Genomic DNA, 16,827 nt, shown 5'->3' with positions numbered 1-16,827 from the left:
AAAACTATTATTTAGATATAAGAGCAGGGGTCAGTGCATTGTAATGGAGGGCAAGAGGGTTAGTTTACCTGCTGTGGTTTCCCTCAATACCCATCACACTGTCAGACCAGGACGGAGACTGGTTGGGCTGGCCCTGCTGACTGAACGGACTCATCCCCATCTCACCAGAACCTCCTGCACACACACAACACACAACAAATATTAACCAGATATTCTATCTCTCAATTACTACAGATTACATACACATATAGACACGTGCATACAGACAGACACAAGCAAGACATCCCAGAGATCACAGCCATCTTCATTCTATGGACTAACACACACCCACACACACAGACACGTACCCATGTCCATTAGCTGTTGCTGCAGCATGGATCTGGTGCCAGGAACACTGTTGGACCTTCCCACCATGGGCCCTCCCATCATGCCTTTGGAGTTGTAGTCCATGCCAGGACGGCTCATGGAGGGGTGACCGGCTGAGCCCACGGGGCTGGCGCAGGAGCGGGGCATCCCCCAATCCCCTGACCCCCCCATGGGAGAGCGCTGGGGAACCCCCATGCCCCTGTTCATCGTCCCTGGGGGACACAAAACACACACAGATGAGCTCTTTTTTCAAAGCAGCAATGACACAGACTGAAACCCAGACTTAGATAGTAGGGGAAAGAGCAAGACAGAGGAAAGACAAATTTCAGAGCATAAAAGAGAGTGAAATAACTAAATAAGTTACTTGTTCCAACGCCTCGTGGACAAACACCCATGTTCCCTGGGTATCCTTCTGGGCTGCCCATCATGTTCTCTTGTTTGATGAGCATGGGGCGCCTCCCCGCCACTCCAGGCTTGGTGTCTGCTGACATGGCCCTCTGGAAGGGCCCTCGTGGGCCAGGGGCAATCCCCGAACTCCCTGAACACACACCCAGAGGGACACAGCAGATAGAACAGGTACATGTTAGACTGGTGTCCAGATTCTCTGAGGTTACTTTTACGGCTAGGTCTAAAACGTTTTTCATCAACACGCTCAATGTGAACAGTCCTACCTTGCAGGTTCTCGTCGAGGCAACCCTGGGCCTTGTTCCCTCCTCCTCCCTGCTCGGGGTAGAACTCAGAGCCAGAACCCCTCAAACCTCCCAGGATGGACTCCAGGTTGTCCAACTGGGAAGAGATAGATACACATGTATCAGCAACAACACAGTATCACACAACCTACAGAGGTTAAGCACTTCATAGTAATGAAAATGTTCACAGTGAAGGCCAATGGGCAACGTGTTTATCAGTAGTTATACTCATGTAATTGTAATAATCTACCAGTAATGTAATGATCTGACCACCACACTGTGTGGTTACCTCATCAGGCGGCTCTGACTTGATCTTGCTCTCTGGGTGTTCAGCCGTTGGGCCGGGTCCAGTGCCAGGACCTCTGGGTGGGGGGCCGGCAGTGGCTCCTGGGGGTCCCTTTCCTTCCAGCTCCTCAGGCTTGGGCTTCACATCCACCGGCTCTTTAGTATCATCCTTGTTGAGGAGGTAGTGGAGGAGCGCGTGGGTCTTCTCCTTCTTGGGGCTGTGCTGCTCTTGCTTGGGCTCTGTTACTCCTCCTGCTCCTCCAGCCCCCACCTCCCCTGAGACTTCCTGGCCTCCCAGAGTCACCTTCCCAGTGGCCTCGGCCGTGATCTTGGCCACCTCGTCGGGTGTGTTGCTGTTCTGCAGCAGCTTGTGGAGGATCTTGTGCTTCTCCTGCAGCGACGCCGTGTAGTGGGCAGAGGCCAGAGCATTGGCCAGAGCCGTGCCCGACGCCTGGCCCTGATTGGTGGAGGCTGAGGAAGAGGAGGAGACTCCAGAAGAGGAAGGGCTGGAAATGCCTCCTGTGGGGTCCTTAGTGTCGGACCCTGCTGGGGTGTTGCTGCTGCCTGGTGGGGGAGGTATAGAGGGCAAGGCGGAGCCAGTTCCCCCTAACCCCAGCTCCTCAGTGGGGGAGGTCAGCAGCTGCAGCAGCTTCTTATGGCCCTTACCGTCTGGGACTCTCCGGGTGGGTTCTGAGCTCACCCCAGCCTCGATGGCCCCCTCTCTGGGCTCCTTGCTGCCTGCCGGGGCCTGGCTGTCCAACCTGTCTCCGGAGCTCTCGGACTGGGGGTGTGGGTGGTGGTGATGGTGTTGGTGGAGGGGGTGCACGCTGGGCGCAGGACCCAGGCCTCCTGTTGGGCTTTTGGAGTCATCCGGGCCGGATTTGGCGGGATGACTGGGCTGGGTGGACTGAGAGGAGGAGTGGACGCTGGGGGAGCTGTCTGGTTTGTTGGCTGGGGAGGGGGAGGTGAGGGTGGAGGGGAGGGAGCTCCCGACCCCCTCGCTGATGGCCTGAAGGGCGTTGAGGGAGCTGCTGGAGAAAGAGGTGCTACCTCCTCCTCCTCCATGAGGGCCCATGGGGGAGTGCATGTCTGGGACAGAAACAAAACACACTGTTAGAAACGGTACTATAACTTCTACAAACCAAAAACAAGATTGATCATCTTGTGTTTTATGAAGCACAGCAAAACTATGCAAAGGTATAGTGTACCCCCCTGATTGACGTACCTCCAGGTGAGTACTGACTGGCACCCATCTTGGGGCTGCCTCGGTTTCGGGGGGACATCAGGAGCCCCTGCTGGGGGCCAATCATCCGGGGACTCCCCAAGGGGCTGTTCATACCCCCCAGTCCGTACCCCCCACTGCTCTGGAAGGGGGGCTGCTGGGGGTGCTGATGCTGCTGCTGGGGGTGCTGATGTTGCTGCATGCCAGAGTGGTTCCCTGGACCTGTGTGGTTCATCTGATGACCCATCTGATTCATTTGGTTCATCTGGCCCATCTGGTTCAACTGATTCATCTGATTCATTTGCATCATTCTGTTGCCCATGCCTCCCCTGCCGCCACCACCACCTCCATTCCCTCCGTACATTGAACCCCCTCCCATCTGTCCCATGTGGCTCTGTTCGTTCATGGGCCCGTAGCCCCGGTTCATACCCCCCATCCCTCCACCAGGGGGCATGTTCATCTGGACGTTGGGGCCCCCCATGCCCTGCTGCCTCATAGGCCCTGGCATCATGCCCCCGCCCTGGGCAGAGCGATAGCCATGCTGCTCCCTGGAAGAGAGGACGAGGAGGCGAGAAGGAGCAGGAGGAGAAAAGAGCATGTGAGAAGTGAGGTTATCATGCCATCCTTGGCGCTCTACTCTTGTAAACACTCAGATCCAGTCTACCAGAAGAGTATCTTGAATAGTCAGAAGATGGAACTGAAGTACATACACACGGAAGAAAGTAATTTAAAGAATAAAAAAATATGTTAATGGGAAAAGACTATCTATTCACAATGAGAACGAGGTGCTCTTCAATTCACTACACAACCTTGTAATCCTTACTTCTTCCAAGTGTTTTTTGAGACTTGTCAAGCACAATAATTGTATCTATTCCTTTTACTGAGAATGGAACAAAGCACCAGGTGGCCTGTAGGCATTCTCCACTGTGTGAAGCATCCATACAAGCCTTCAGAGATATCTGCCAAGCATAGGGAGGATGTTGTGGATATCAGCAGGCAGCAGTTACCTCAGCTGTGTGTGTGTGTGTGTTTGTGTGTACTCTGTGTCTTGCAAAGGTAGCAAGAATGTGTATAACTTGTTTTCTACCTCAGAAGGTGTGTGTGTGTGTGTGTGTGTGTGTGTGTGTGTGTGTGTGTGTGTGTGTGTGTGTGTGTGTGTGTGTGTGTGTGTGTGTGTGTGTGTGTGTGTGTGTGTGTGTGTGTGTGTGTGTGTGTGTGTGTACCTCTGTAGCAGGTGGGTGGATATGAAGCCCTGGGCCTCGTTGCTCATGGGGTGGCGGTACAGCTTGCTCTTGGTCTGCGCCGTGACAGGGGTGCCATCCGAGAGAGAAAAACGGTACAGGGGGGTCTCAGCGTGACCCTGTAGGAAGGCTGTTGGGCCAAGAACAAGGGGGCAAATACAATGGGTTCATATCAAGATATGGAAGTGGAATATATATCAAAGATGAGGTATAGGGTTGGTGGTATCATGACAGAAATGTCTCTCAGTGATGCCATTCATGAGAGTTTTTCGACAGGTATGTGTGTTTTGGGACAGGTTTGCGTGTTTTGGGACAGGTACCATATGCATGTGCGACTGCGTGTAACAGGTGTGTGTATTGGTACAGGTGTGTGTGTGGGCGTACCCTCGTGATAATGGCGTTTGTGGGACCAGGGCTGTCCGTCACTGTGCTGTAGGAACATCTGGATACAGCGCCTCAGCAGGTCCTCCCAGCCAGGACGCATTGACGCACGCAGCGAGTTCTGGTCTATCTGGATCAGCTTACCTGGAGGGAAGAAGAGGAGCTGGAGATTGTGGAGCATAGATAGTATATACCTATTGAAAGATATTGTACACGTTTTTTGTAAATGTATATACCTATTTAAGGATATTGTACAATTTTTGTACACACAAGGCCTCATTAAATCAAACTCTGCACCCAGGTTTGCAACACAAGTCAAAAACATCAATTGTGTTCCGGTCAGTCTCACCTGAGAGCTCGTGCCGGGTGTTGAAGCTCTCTGTTCTCTCTACAGCAGTCACACGACGGGCCACACAGATCATACACGACTGCAGATCTAAGGAAGAAGGGAAATAGTTTAGCTTCACATGCACATACATTAAGTTTGGGTTTGTGTGTGTGTGTCAGGTGTGTGTATGAGATTGTGTGTGTCGTGTGTTTGTGTGTGTGTGTCCGTACCTTCCCCCTCTTCGATCATGGCCTTGGGCTGGGTCAAGGCGAAGCATTGCATGGTCTCGTAGCGCGGTCCTCCTGGTCCCTCCTCCACAGGTCCGTGGGTGTGGCCAAACTTGACCAGCATGCGACAGGTGAAGGTGTGGCTCTTCTGACGTGGTGCCTCCCCACCCCAGGACACCCCATTAACTGTGGAGGACGAGACACACACATCAATATACATGTAGTACATACAAATATTTTAACAAGGAGTCCCATTGAGACCAATGTCTCTTTTACAAGGGAGCCCTGCAGGCACACAATTTACAAAATACAATAGAATACAAACACAGTGCCTTCAGAAAGTATTCCCACCCCTTGACTTATTCCACATTTTGCTGTGTTACAGCCAGAATTCTAAATGGATTAAATATATTTTTTTCTCACCCATCTACACACAATACCCCATACAACTGACTAGGTATCCCCCTTTCCCTTTCCATAATGATAAAGTGAAAACATGTTTTTAGAAATGTTTGCAAATGTTTAATTTACATAAGGATTCATACCCCTGAGTCAATACTTTGTAGAAGCACCTTTGGCAGCGATTACAGTTGTGCGTCTTTCTGGGTAAGTCCAGTGTCGATTTGGCCTTGTGTTTTAGGTTATTGTCCTGCTGAAAGGTAAATTAATCTCCCAGTGTGTGGTGGAAAACAGACTGAACAAGGTTTTCGTCTAGGATTTTGCCTGTGCTTAACGCCATTCCATTTCTTTTTTATCCTGAAGAACTCCCCAGTCCTTAACGATTACAAGCATAACCATAACATGATGCAGCCACCACTATGCTTGAAAATATGGAGAGTGGTACTCAGTAATGTGTTGCATTGGATTTGCCCCAAACATAATACCTTATATTCAGGACAAAACATTAATTGCTTTGCCACATTTTTTTCAGTATTACTTTAGTGCCTTGTTGCAAACAGGATGCATGTTTTGGAATATTTGTATTCTGTACAGGCTTCCTTCTTTTCACTCTGTCAATTAGGTTAGTACTACAATGTTGATCCATCCTCCGTTTTCTCCTATCACAGCCATTAAACTCTAACTGTTTTAAAGTCACCATTAGTCACCAAAGTCACCAGTGCTGACCTGTTGCACCCTCTGCAAACACTGTGATTATTATTATTATTATTATTTGACCCCGATCGTCATCTATGAACGTTTGAACATCTTAGCCATGTACTGTTATAATCTCAACCCGGCACAGTCAGAAGAGGACTGGCCACCCCTCAGAGCCTGGTTCCTCTCTAGGTTTCTTCCTAGGTTCCCGTCTTTCTAGGGAGTTTTTCCTAGCCATGGTGCTTCTACATCTGCATTGCTTGCTGTTTGGGATTTTAGGCTGGGTTTCTGTATAGCACTTTGTGTCATTGGCTGATGTAAAAAGGGCTTTATAAATACATTTGATTGATTGATTGATTGATTGGCCTTATGGTGAAATCCCTGAGTGGTTTCTTTCCTCTCTGGCAACTGAGTTAGGAAGGACACCTGTATCTTTGTAGTGTCTGGGTGTATTGATACACCATCCAAGGTGTCATTAATAAATTCACCATGCTCAAAGGGATATTCAATGTTAATTTAAAATAAAATAAAATCCAATCTACCAATAGGTGCCCTTTGCGAGGCATTGGAAAACCTCTATGGTCTTAGTCGTTGAATCTGTGTTTGAAATTCACTGCTCGACTGAGGGACCTTACAGATAATTGTATGTGTGGGGTACAGAGATGTTAAACACTATTATTGCACACAGAATGAGTCCATGCAACTTATTATGTGACTTGTTATGCAAAGTTTTACCCCTGAACTTATTTAGCCTTTCCAAAACGGGTTGAATACTTATTGACTTAACACATTTCACCTTAAAATCTTTTACTAACTTAGAAAAATGTTGAAAAACATAATTCCACTTTGACATTATGGGGTATTGTGTGTAGGGCAGTGACCAAAAATTATTTTGCAATATAATCAATTTCATATTAATAAGGCAAATATAAGGTTAATATTTTCTGAAGGCACTCTATACAAAATATACAAAATTACCAAAACACTCAAGAAAAACAATCTCATTCCTCATTAAAGAGAGGCATCAGTACATAAGGTTATAGGGATGGGACACTGATAGAGAGCCCCAGACCTACAGTACTTACAGTATACTGACAAACTCTGTGTCTCACTATACTCACAAACATATTTAGTCAGTGTCACACATAACATTATATAATTGAGCTAACACGCTTATCCGGAGCGACTTGCAGTTGGATAATACAACAAGGACACACGGCACAACCAGAGACAAACATGATATGAGATGAATTCAAGAAAGAATGTGTAATCTTCTAAATCGTTCAAATATCGGGACACACAACACACGTGACAGTTGAATCAGCCCTGCTTGCTAGAGTATTACTACTTTCCTCCTTAAATCTAAAAGCAGAAGTATCCCCTCTCATTCTGATTCCTGGCTAAATGGACCATGGGATTAATGTAGCTGAAGTGTCGATTTCCAATATCCCTCCAGCCCTGTGCAGCTGCCGAGGGCAGGGGGGGGAGCAGAGCAGCCAGGTAGGCAGGTACACCCAGCCATCTATCCTGATTTGGGCCCTGACTCCTCATCAGAGCACAGCCACCCAGAGGGTCACCTTCACAAGAAAGGGGATGGGGTGGGGGAGGGGTGCTCAACTAAACTTCAAAGACAGAGATCCTACTGTAGGCCCTGTGAAAATACTTTTAGCATCCATCCTACATGCTCTCTTGTCTGACACAAACACAATTAAAAATGTGTTCAAATAGCACAGGTTCCATTACATGGCCTCTCTCCTATTCAGTCATGTGAGATCAATGATTAAGACATGAGGGAGGAAGGTTTGGAACAGGGCCCCAGTCTCCCCCAAGGATTGTCTGATGCCTTATCAGGGACCAAGGTCCCCAGTCTGTCTGATGCCTTATCAGGGACCAAGGCCTTCAGTCTGCCTTATCAGGGACCAAGGCCTCCAATCTGTCTGAAGCCTTATCAGGGACCAAGGCCTCCAGTCTGTCTGATGCCTTATCAGGGACCAAGGCCTTCAGTCTGCCTTATCAGGGACCAAGGCCTCCAGTCTGTCTGAAGCCTTATCAGGGACCAAGGCCTCCAGTCTGTCTGAAGCCTTATCAGGGACCAAGGCCTCCAGTCTGTCTGAAGCCTTATCAGGGACCAAGGCCTCCAGTCTGTCTGATGCCTTATCAGGGACCAAGGCCTCCAGTCTGTCTGATGCCTTATCAGGGACCAAGGCCTCCAGTCTGTCTGATGCCTTATCAGGGACCAAGGCCTCCAGTCTGTCTGATGCCTTATCAGGGACCAAGGCCTCCAGACTGTCTGTTTCTGACAGGGCAGGTGAAGGGAGGGAACATGTGTCTGTACAGAGAAGGGGCCCTAGGGCATGGGGGTTTCTAACTGATACTGAGAGATGATTTAACAAGGTCTTAGACCGTTAGGATCTTTTCTCCAGCCTGAAAGAGACAACAACACCGCCTGGCCGTGAGGCCTGGCATTTCCCCTCAGACACAATTAACCAGCACTTAGGCTGGACAGAGGGGTCAATTCAGGGAGAAAACACACACAAGAAACATAAACATCCCACCCCCTATACACACACAGGGGATTGTGTAAGTGAGAGAAAATGTGTGTTATGTGTGTGTGTGTGTGTGTGTGTGTGTGTGTGTGTGTGTGTGTGTGTGTGTGTGTGTGTGTGTGTGTGTGTGTGTGAAGCCCCAGTTGGCGTGGTCAGTGGTCATCTCACAGCAATGTGCAGAGAGAGCGTATTTCATTCATGGGGTCAGAGATAATGATGGGGGAGAGGTGTGGGGAGGAGAGAGAATACAAAAGAAATATAGAGAAAGGGAAAGCAAAAGAAAGAAACTAGTCCTACCAACCACATTATTCAACACTAAGTTAAGTATAAAAATAGGCAAGAGAATAGGTGAAAAAGACAAAGTACAAAACACAGAGAGAGAGATGACACTTTGGTGCCACTGACACTGCTGGGGAGTAAAATCGGGGAGCAGGTTCAGCTGAGCACCGTATCCATAATTAATCAGCTTTATAAATAGACACACACACACAGAGAATGAAAGCTGGGGAAGTGCAGCGGTGCATTATTCAGTAGTGAGTAGTTTCCAGATGGCTGCCATGAGATCTGAATAGAGCACAGGCTTGTTTTACACTGTCTGGACCACTGAGTGTGACTGACAGCTCTGCCACGCTCTGTCTGCTTAGCACTAGCTCTCTGTGTGTGAGCAGGTGGGTCACAGTGTGTGTGTGTGTGTATGTGTGTGTGGTACCATTGGTCTTGGGCAGGTTCTTGTGGAACTCCTCCCTGTCGTCCTCATGGAGGATGTTGTAGACGGAAGTGTTGATGAGCTCCTCCTGTTTGTACTGCAGGTACTGTGTCACGTTGTCAGACACAAACACGATGCTGCCCTCCCGGTTCACCACAAACAGGAAGCCATCCAGGGCCTGAGGAAAGAGGGAAAACACATGAACAGTCAGTACAAAGGCCAATAAGAGGCCAGAGTCAGCACAGCCAGCCAATCAAAGAGGAGAGTAGTGACCTTTGATCTCACCTGAAGCAGGAGCGGCCCGAGGTGGTCTTTGTCTATGACCCCCTGTCCCGTGGAGGACACGTCCGACTTCTGTACATCGTCATCATTGGAGGATGCTTTGCCTGAACGGAGGAGACAGTACAGTCAGATATGCCTGACTCTACAATCAAGTACACAGTAACAAATCAAATCAAATTATTATTATTCAAATTTGTCACATGGGCCGAATATAACAGGTAGACCTTACAGTGAATAATAATAATAGCGGGGCTATATACAGGGGGTACCGGTACAGAGTCAATGTGTCAATGTGCGGGGGCACCGGTGTCGAGGTAATTGAGGTAATTACGTACATGTAGGTAGAGTTCTAATACCGCTTGACGTGCGGAAGCTGAAAGAACATTCTATGACTAGGGTGGCTGGAGTCTTTGACAATTTTTAGGGCCTTCCTCTGACACCGCCTGGTATAGAAGTCCTGGATGGCAGGAAGCTGGGCCCTGGTGATGTACTGGGCCGTACACACTAACCTCTGTAGTGCCTTGCGGTCGGAGGCCGAGCAGTTGCCATATCAGGTAGTGATGCAACCGGTTAGGATGCTCTCAATGGTGCAACTGTAAAACATTTTGAGGATCTGAGGACCCATGCAAAATCTTTTCAGTCTCCTGAGGGGGAATAGTTTTGTCGTGCCCTCTTCACGACTGTCTTGGTGTGCTTGGACCATGTTAGTTTGTTGGTGATGTGGACACCAAGGAATTTGAAGCTCTCAACCTGCTCCACTACAACCCCGTCGATGAGAATGGGGCCGTGCTCCGTCCTCCTTTTCCTGTAGTCCACAATCATCTCCTTTGTCTTGATCACATTGAGGGAGAGGTTGTTGTCCTGGCACCACACAGTCAGGTCTCTGACCTCCTCCCTATAGGCTGTCTCATCATTGTCAGTGATCAGGCCTACCACTGTTGTGTCATCAGCAAACTCAATGATGGTGTTGGAGTCGTGCCTGTCATGAGTAAACAGAGAGTACAGGAGGGTATTGAGCACGCACCCGAGGGGCCCCCGTGTTGAGGATCAGCGAGGTGGATGTGTTGTTACCTACCCTTACCACCTGGGGGCAGCCGTCAGGAAGTCCAGGATCCAGTTGCAGAGGGAGGTGTTTAGTCGCAGGATCCTTAGCTTAGTGATGAGGTTTGAGAGCACAATGGTGTTGAACGCTGAGCTGTAGACAATGAATAGCATTCTCACGTGTTCCTTTTGTCCAGGTGGGAAAGGGCAGTGTGGAGTGCACAAGAGACTGCATCATCTGTGGATCTGTTGGGGCGGTATGCAAATTGAAGTGGGTCTAGGGTTTCTGGGATAATGGTGTTGATGTGAGCCATGACCAGCCTTTCAAAGCATTTCATGGCTACAGACGTGGGTAGTCATTTAGGCAGGTTACCTTAGTGTTATTGGGCACAGGGACTATGGTGGTCTGCTTGAAACATGTTGGTATCACAGTCTCAGACAGGGAGCGGTTGAAAATGTCAGTGAAGACACTTGCCAGTTGGTCAGCGCATGCTCGGAGTACACGTCCTGGTAATCCATCTGGCCCTGCGGCCTTGTGAATGTTGACTTGTATAAAGGTCTTACTCACATCGGCTGCGGAGAGCGTGATCACATTGTCGTCCAGAACAGCTGATGCTCTCATGCATGTTTCATTGTTACTTGCCTCGAAGCGAGATTAGAAGTTATTTAGCTCGTCTGGTAGGTTCGTGTCACTGGGCAGCTCTCGGCTGTGCTTCCCTTTGTAGTCTGTAATAGTTTGCAAGCCCTGCCACATCTGACGAGCATTGGAGCCGGTGTAGTACGATTCGATCTTAGTCCAGTATTAACGCTTTGCCTGTTTGATGGTTTGTTGTAGGGCATAGCGGGATTTCTTATAAGCTTCCGGGTTAGAGTCCCGCTCCTTGAAAGCGGCAGCTCTACCTTTTAGCTCAGTGCGAATGTTGCCTATAATCCTTGGCTTCTGGTTGGGGTATGTACGTGCAGTCACTGTGGGGATGACGTCGTCGATACACTTATTGATAAAGCCAGTGACTGATGTGTTGTACTCCTCTATGCCATCGGAAGAATCCCGGAACATATTCCAGTCTGTGCTAGCAAAACAGTCCTGTAGTTTAGAATCTGCTTCATCTGACCACTTTTTTTATAGACCGAGTCACTGGTGCTTCCTGCTTAAATTTTTACTTGTAAGCAGGAATCAGGAGGATAGAGTTATGGTCAGATTTGCCAAATGGAGGGCGAGGGAGAGATTTGAACACGTCTCTGTGTGTGGAGTAAAGGTGGTCTACAATTATTTTCCCTCTGGTTGCACATTTAACAACTGATTGAAGTTTTCCTGCATTAAAGTCCCTGGCCACTAGGAGTGCCGCCTCTGGATGAGCGTTTTCCTGTTTGCTTATGGCGGAACACAGCTCATTGAGTGCGGTTTTAGTGCCAGCATCGGTCTGTGGTGGTATGTAGACAGCTACGAAAAATACAGATGAACTCTCTAGGTAGATAGTGTGGTCTACAGCTTATCATGAGATACTCTACCTCAGGTGAGCAAAACCTTGAGACTTCCTTAGATATCATGCACCAGCTATTGTTTACAAATATGCATAGGCCTCCGCCCCGTGTCTTACCAGAGGCTGCTGTTCTGTCCTGCCGATAGAGTGTGTAACCCGCTTGCTGTATGTTCTTAATGTCGTCGTTCAGCCACGACTCGTGAAACATAATATATTACAGTTTTTAATGTCCCGTTGGTAGGATATATGTGCTTTCAGTACGTCCCATTTATTTTCCAGCGATGGAACGTTAGCTAGCAGAACGGAAGGCAAGGGCAGATTAGCCACTCGTCGCCTGATCCTCACAAGGCATCCTGATCTCTTTCCGCGGAACTTACGTTTCCCTTTCCAGCGAATCACAGGGATCTGGGCCTGATCGGGTGTCTGTAGCATATCCCTCGCAACCGACTTATTGATGAATAACTCCTCATCCAATTTGAGGTGAGTAATCTCAGTTCTGATGTTCAGAAGCTCTTTTCGGGTCATAAGAGACAGTAGCAGCAACATTATGTACAAAACAAATTACGAACAACGTGCAAAAACAAACAAAATAGCATGGTTGGTTAAGAGCCAATAAGATGGCAGCGCTCCCCTTCGGCGCCATCTTGAATTCCTAACACACCTTGAATTCCTAACACACATCTCCTGTACAATCTCCTGTGCAAGTGTGTGTGCAAATAAGAAAACATTTCAAGTATGAAGAGATGAGCTGTGAAAGGCGTAAAGTAAACTCTTTAGACACAGATCTGTGTAACTACATCACAATCCACTTATTAGAGCTCCAACAACCACCAGGGGTCAGCGTTTTCGAACCTTCCCTCCACACAAAGCACCAGGTAAGGGGAGCAACATCCATATGCAGCCTTCTCTGTCTGAGGAGCAAAGGGGCTGAGACCAGACCAGGGCTGGACGTAGACCAGAGCAGTGTAGTGTATGGTGTGGACTAGGTAGCAGCTTGCCTTGCTGCCTTCATACTTTATATTTAGTGTGAGATTTAAGAGGGACTGGCTGGCTGGCAGAGATCCAGGCAGGCACTAGGCAACAGCAGTATTAATGCAGAAGCTATCTGGAGCTGGGCTACAGGAATCCTTCAATCTGATTAGGTCCCAGGGGGGACAGATACAGCAAACAGAAAGAAAAACAGCCAGCCCTGCTCTGAAGGTAGAGATCCTAGAGGGGGAAATCAATAATTTCCAGGCCCAGGGACATGTACTAGTCTGTGGCGACCTAAATGTCAGAACTGGACAAGAACCTGACACCCTCAGCACACAGGGGGACAAACACCTACCTGGAGGTGACAGCAATCCCTGCCCCATATGCCCCCCTAGGCACAACTATGACAACATAACCAACAAAAACGGGTCACAACTCCTGCAGCTCTGTCGTACGCTGGTATGTACAAAGTCAATGGTAGGCTTCGAGGGGACTCATCTCTTGGCAGTAGTACTGTAGACTACTTTATCACTGACTTCAACCCAGAGTCTCTCAGAGCATTCAGTCAACCCACTGACACCCTTATCAGATCACAGCAAAATCACAGTCTACTTGAACAGAGTAATACTCAATCATGAGGCATCAAAGCCAAAGGAACTGGAATAATATTAAGAAATACTATAGATGAAAGGAATGTAGTGTGGAAACCTACCAAAAAACAATTAAGCAACACAAATTCAATCCCTTTTAGACAACTTCCTGGACAAAACATTTCACTGTAATAGTGAAGGTGTAAACTTGGCAATAGAAAATCTAAACAGTATATTTGACCTCTTAGCTTCCCAATCAAATCTAAAAATGACAAACAGAAAACCGAAGAAAATTAACAACAATGACAAATGGTTTGACGAAGAATGCAAAAACCAAAGAAAGAAATCTAGAAACCTATCCAAACAAAAACATAGAGACCCAGAAAACCTGAGCCTACACCTTTACTATGGTGATACAGAAATACAGAAATACACTACGGAAAAAGAAGGAACAGCACGTCAGAAATCAGCTCAATGTAATTGAAGAATCCATAGACTCGAACCACTTCTGGGAAAATTGGAAAACACTAAACAAACAACAACACGAACAGTTATCTATCCAAAACGAAGATGTATGGGTAAACATATACATGATCAAATACAAATCTTAGGATACCTGACCACTGGGACTGACCCAAATTTAAGGAAAGCTTTGACTATGTACAGACTCAGTAAACCTTAGCCTTGCTATTGAGAAAGGCCGCCGTAGGCAGACCTGGCTCTCAAGAGAAGACAGGCTATGTGCACACTGCCACAAAATGAAGTGGAAACTGAGCTGCACTTCCTAACCTCATGCCAAATGTATGACCATATTAGAGACACATATTTCCCTCAGATTACACAGATCCACAAAGAATTCGAAAACAAATCCAATTTTGATAAACTCCCATATTTATTGTGTGAAATACCACAGTGTGCAATCACAGCAGCAATATTTGTGACCTGTTGCCACAAGAAAAGGGCAACCAGTGAAGAACAAACACCATTGTAAATACAACCCATATTTATGTTTATTTATTTTTCCTTTTGTACTTGAACTATTTGCACATTTATTCTTAATGTTTACTGTTAATTTGTATTGTTAATTTCACTTTTGTTTATTATCTACTTCACTTGCTTTGTTAATGTTAACATATGTTTCCCATGCCAATAAAGCCCCTTAAATTGACATTTAATTGAGAGAGAGAGGGGATAGAGAAAATGGGAAGAGGGGTGCAGAAGGAGAGGGAGGTGGTGGAGAGGTAGAAGGAAAGGTAGAGAGACAGAGGGAGAGAGAAGGGGTAGACAGAGGGAGAGTGAAAGAGAGAGAAATAAAGAAAGAGAAAGGGTGAGAACAAATTTGTAGAAAGAAAGAGAGAACCAGACAGAGTTGTAAAGAGTGAAATCCAATGGCACTTTATTATTCACTTCCGGTAACTATGGCAACCTGTCTCCGGAGAGTCAGTGCCAGCTGTACTTCCCCTTCCTGTCGAGGTGGCAGAGACTAACTGTCACCTCCCCCTGCCTCAGTCTCGGTCTCTGTTCAGACTGACTGTCACTTCCCCCTGCCTCAGTCTCTGTTCAGACTATAATCCTCCCACTCAATTAGGCTCAGCTAGATCTAGGACACTAAACTGATCTTAGATCAGTGTCTAGGGCCAACTTGAGCCTACTACTCCCTGCCGGTCCCCCTACCAATACCCATCACAGGAGGCTGCTGAGGGGAGGACTGCTCATAATAATGACTGGAATGGAGTGATTGGAATGGTATCAAACACATGGAAACCATGAGTTTGATGAGTTCGATTCCATTTCATTTACTCCGTCCCAGCCGCTACTATGAGCCTGTCCTCCCTAATTAAGGTACCACCAACCTCCTGTGCCTCCAAGCCATTGTGAACACCTGTGGTGCCTATCCAAAGGGGGAATGAAACATGCTCAAAAGTACTGTAAAATTACTGTAAAAGTCTGCAAATGATTCACTATCTACAACAACTTCAACAAGATTGTACCAGACAATAACGGAGGCAAAGCCGTTCGGTTTGATTACCTGTAACGGCAGTTACACAACCATAGTTGCTCTCGCACGTACACACACACACACACACACGCACACACGCACACACAGACAGGCACACAAAAGTAGTGACATACACACAAAGCCCTGCCAAAGTTCCCCCCAAACAATCACCAACAGCCCAGGCTGTGAAATGGTGTGGAGATGAATGAGTGATGGATGAGTATGTGGCTCTGTGCACCTGGGCCCACAGTTCTCCCTCTCCTCTGTCCCTCCCCTCCTCTCCCTGGCCCAGCTGCTCTGGGGGAAAGACACACAGCCAGGGCTCCAGCCCTCTCACAGACCTGCTCCATACTATCAGCTCTAATTGCCTCCCTCTTAGCCCATCTGACTTTCCAGTGCCACTCCAGTGCTAATCCAGTGCCACTCCAGTGCAAAACCAGTGCTACTCCAGTACCACTCCAGTGCTAATCCAGTGCCACTCCAGTGCTACTCCAGTGCTACTCCAGTGCTACTCCAGTGCTAAACCAGTGCTACTCCAGTGCTACTCCAGTGCTAAACCAGTGCCACTCCAGTGCCACTCCAGTGCTACTCCAGTGCCACTCCAGTGCTACGTTCACATCTACTAGGCTATGATCAAGGCCAATAACACTCAAAATCTTTTAGGTGCACTAACAACATTGGGAGCCACAGATTCAAGGGGTGATATGATGAAAGTATTGGTGATGGGTTTACTATTAGTCTTGTCCTCAGGCTGACAAAAAGTAGTGCCCCAAATAGGGAATAGGGTGCCATTTCTGACATTGCCACAGTACTGGTTCTGAGACAGCCATGTCTAAGAGTGGTACTGTGTAGTCAGTGATAAAGTGACAGATATTACTAATGGGTTAGCCACGGCTACAGTGGGTGTCTGTCTCTACTCACCCTGCTCTTTTATCTGTCTGATCTGGCGCACTGTCTCTTTGAGGATGGCACACTTGTCTGGCTTGACGTTGAAGCTGTCGATGTCACCGAGGTTGGCAGAGATCAATTCGGCCAGCTCCTCGATGTATTTAGTCTCCTGCTCCCGCCGTCTCCGCTCACACCTACAGGGTATACCACTATGTGTTATTACCGGTATTCACCATTATTATTTACAGTTGTTTTACCAGGGTTCTATTCATTAGGCACCAAATGGAAGAAAATGGACTGAAACAGGGAGGGACTACCTGAAATTATACAATAAGAAATGCTTGTATTCGTTGTCCATTTCAAAACTATTAAAAAATAATAATAATTCCATGCCGACTGAATATGACCCTGGTAGTTTGACTACGAAAACGGCCTATTTCCATGTTTAAGGTTACCGAATCTGCCCAGAGTCTTTAATGCGCCGAATG

General features: G+C 47.5%; 1 protein-coding gene across 4 annotated transcripts in view; it reads right to left on the bottom strand.

Moving 5' to 3' along the window:
* Positions 1-16,827, bottom strand: part of LOC106566728 (nuclear receptor coactivator 3) — a 110,876-nt gene that overhangs the window by 7,388 nt on the left and 86,661 nt on the right. For all 4 annotated transcript variants that reach the window (XM_082959918.1, XM_082959915.1, XM_014135048.3 and 1 more), the window contains 13 exons: positions 16,373-16,533; positions 9,372-9,472; positions 9,090-9,264; positions 4,743-4,925; positions 4,534-4,620; positions 4,188-4,328; positions 3,786-3,933; positions 2,566-3,110; positions 1,345-2,429; positions 1,038-1,152; positions 731-904; positions 348-578; positions 69-174 (listed from right to left, as the gene is read on the bottom strand). In XM_082959918.1, the coding sequence (XP_082816044.1) occupies positions 69-174; positions 348-578; positions 731-904; positions 1,038-1,152; positions 1,345-2,429; positions 2,566-3,110; positions 3,786-3,933; positions 4,188-4,328; positions 4,534-4,620; positions 4,743-4,925; positions 9,090-9,264; positions 9,372-9,472; positions 16,373-16,533 (3,252 nt within the window). The remainder of the gene's footprint in view (positions 1-68; positions 175-347; positions 579-730; positions 905-1,037; positions 1,153-1,344; positions 2,430-2,565; positions 3,111-3,785; positions 3,934-4,187; positions 4,329-4,533; positions 4,621-4,742; positions 4,926-9,089; positions 9,265-9,371; positions 9,473-16,372; positions 16,534-16,827) is intronic.

The sequence above is a fragment of the Salmo salar genome, chromosome 13 (assembly GCF_965601325.2).
Source record: "Salmo salar chromosome 13, fSalSal1, whole genome shotgun sequence".
Classification (NCBI taxonomy): Eukaryota; Metazoa; Chordata; class Actinopteri; order Salmoniformes; family Salmonidae; genus Salmo; species Salmo salar.
Note: the sequence above shows the minus strand (reverse complement) of the source record. Positions and strands in the feature narration are given on the sequence as shown.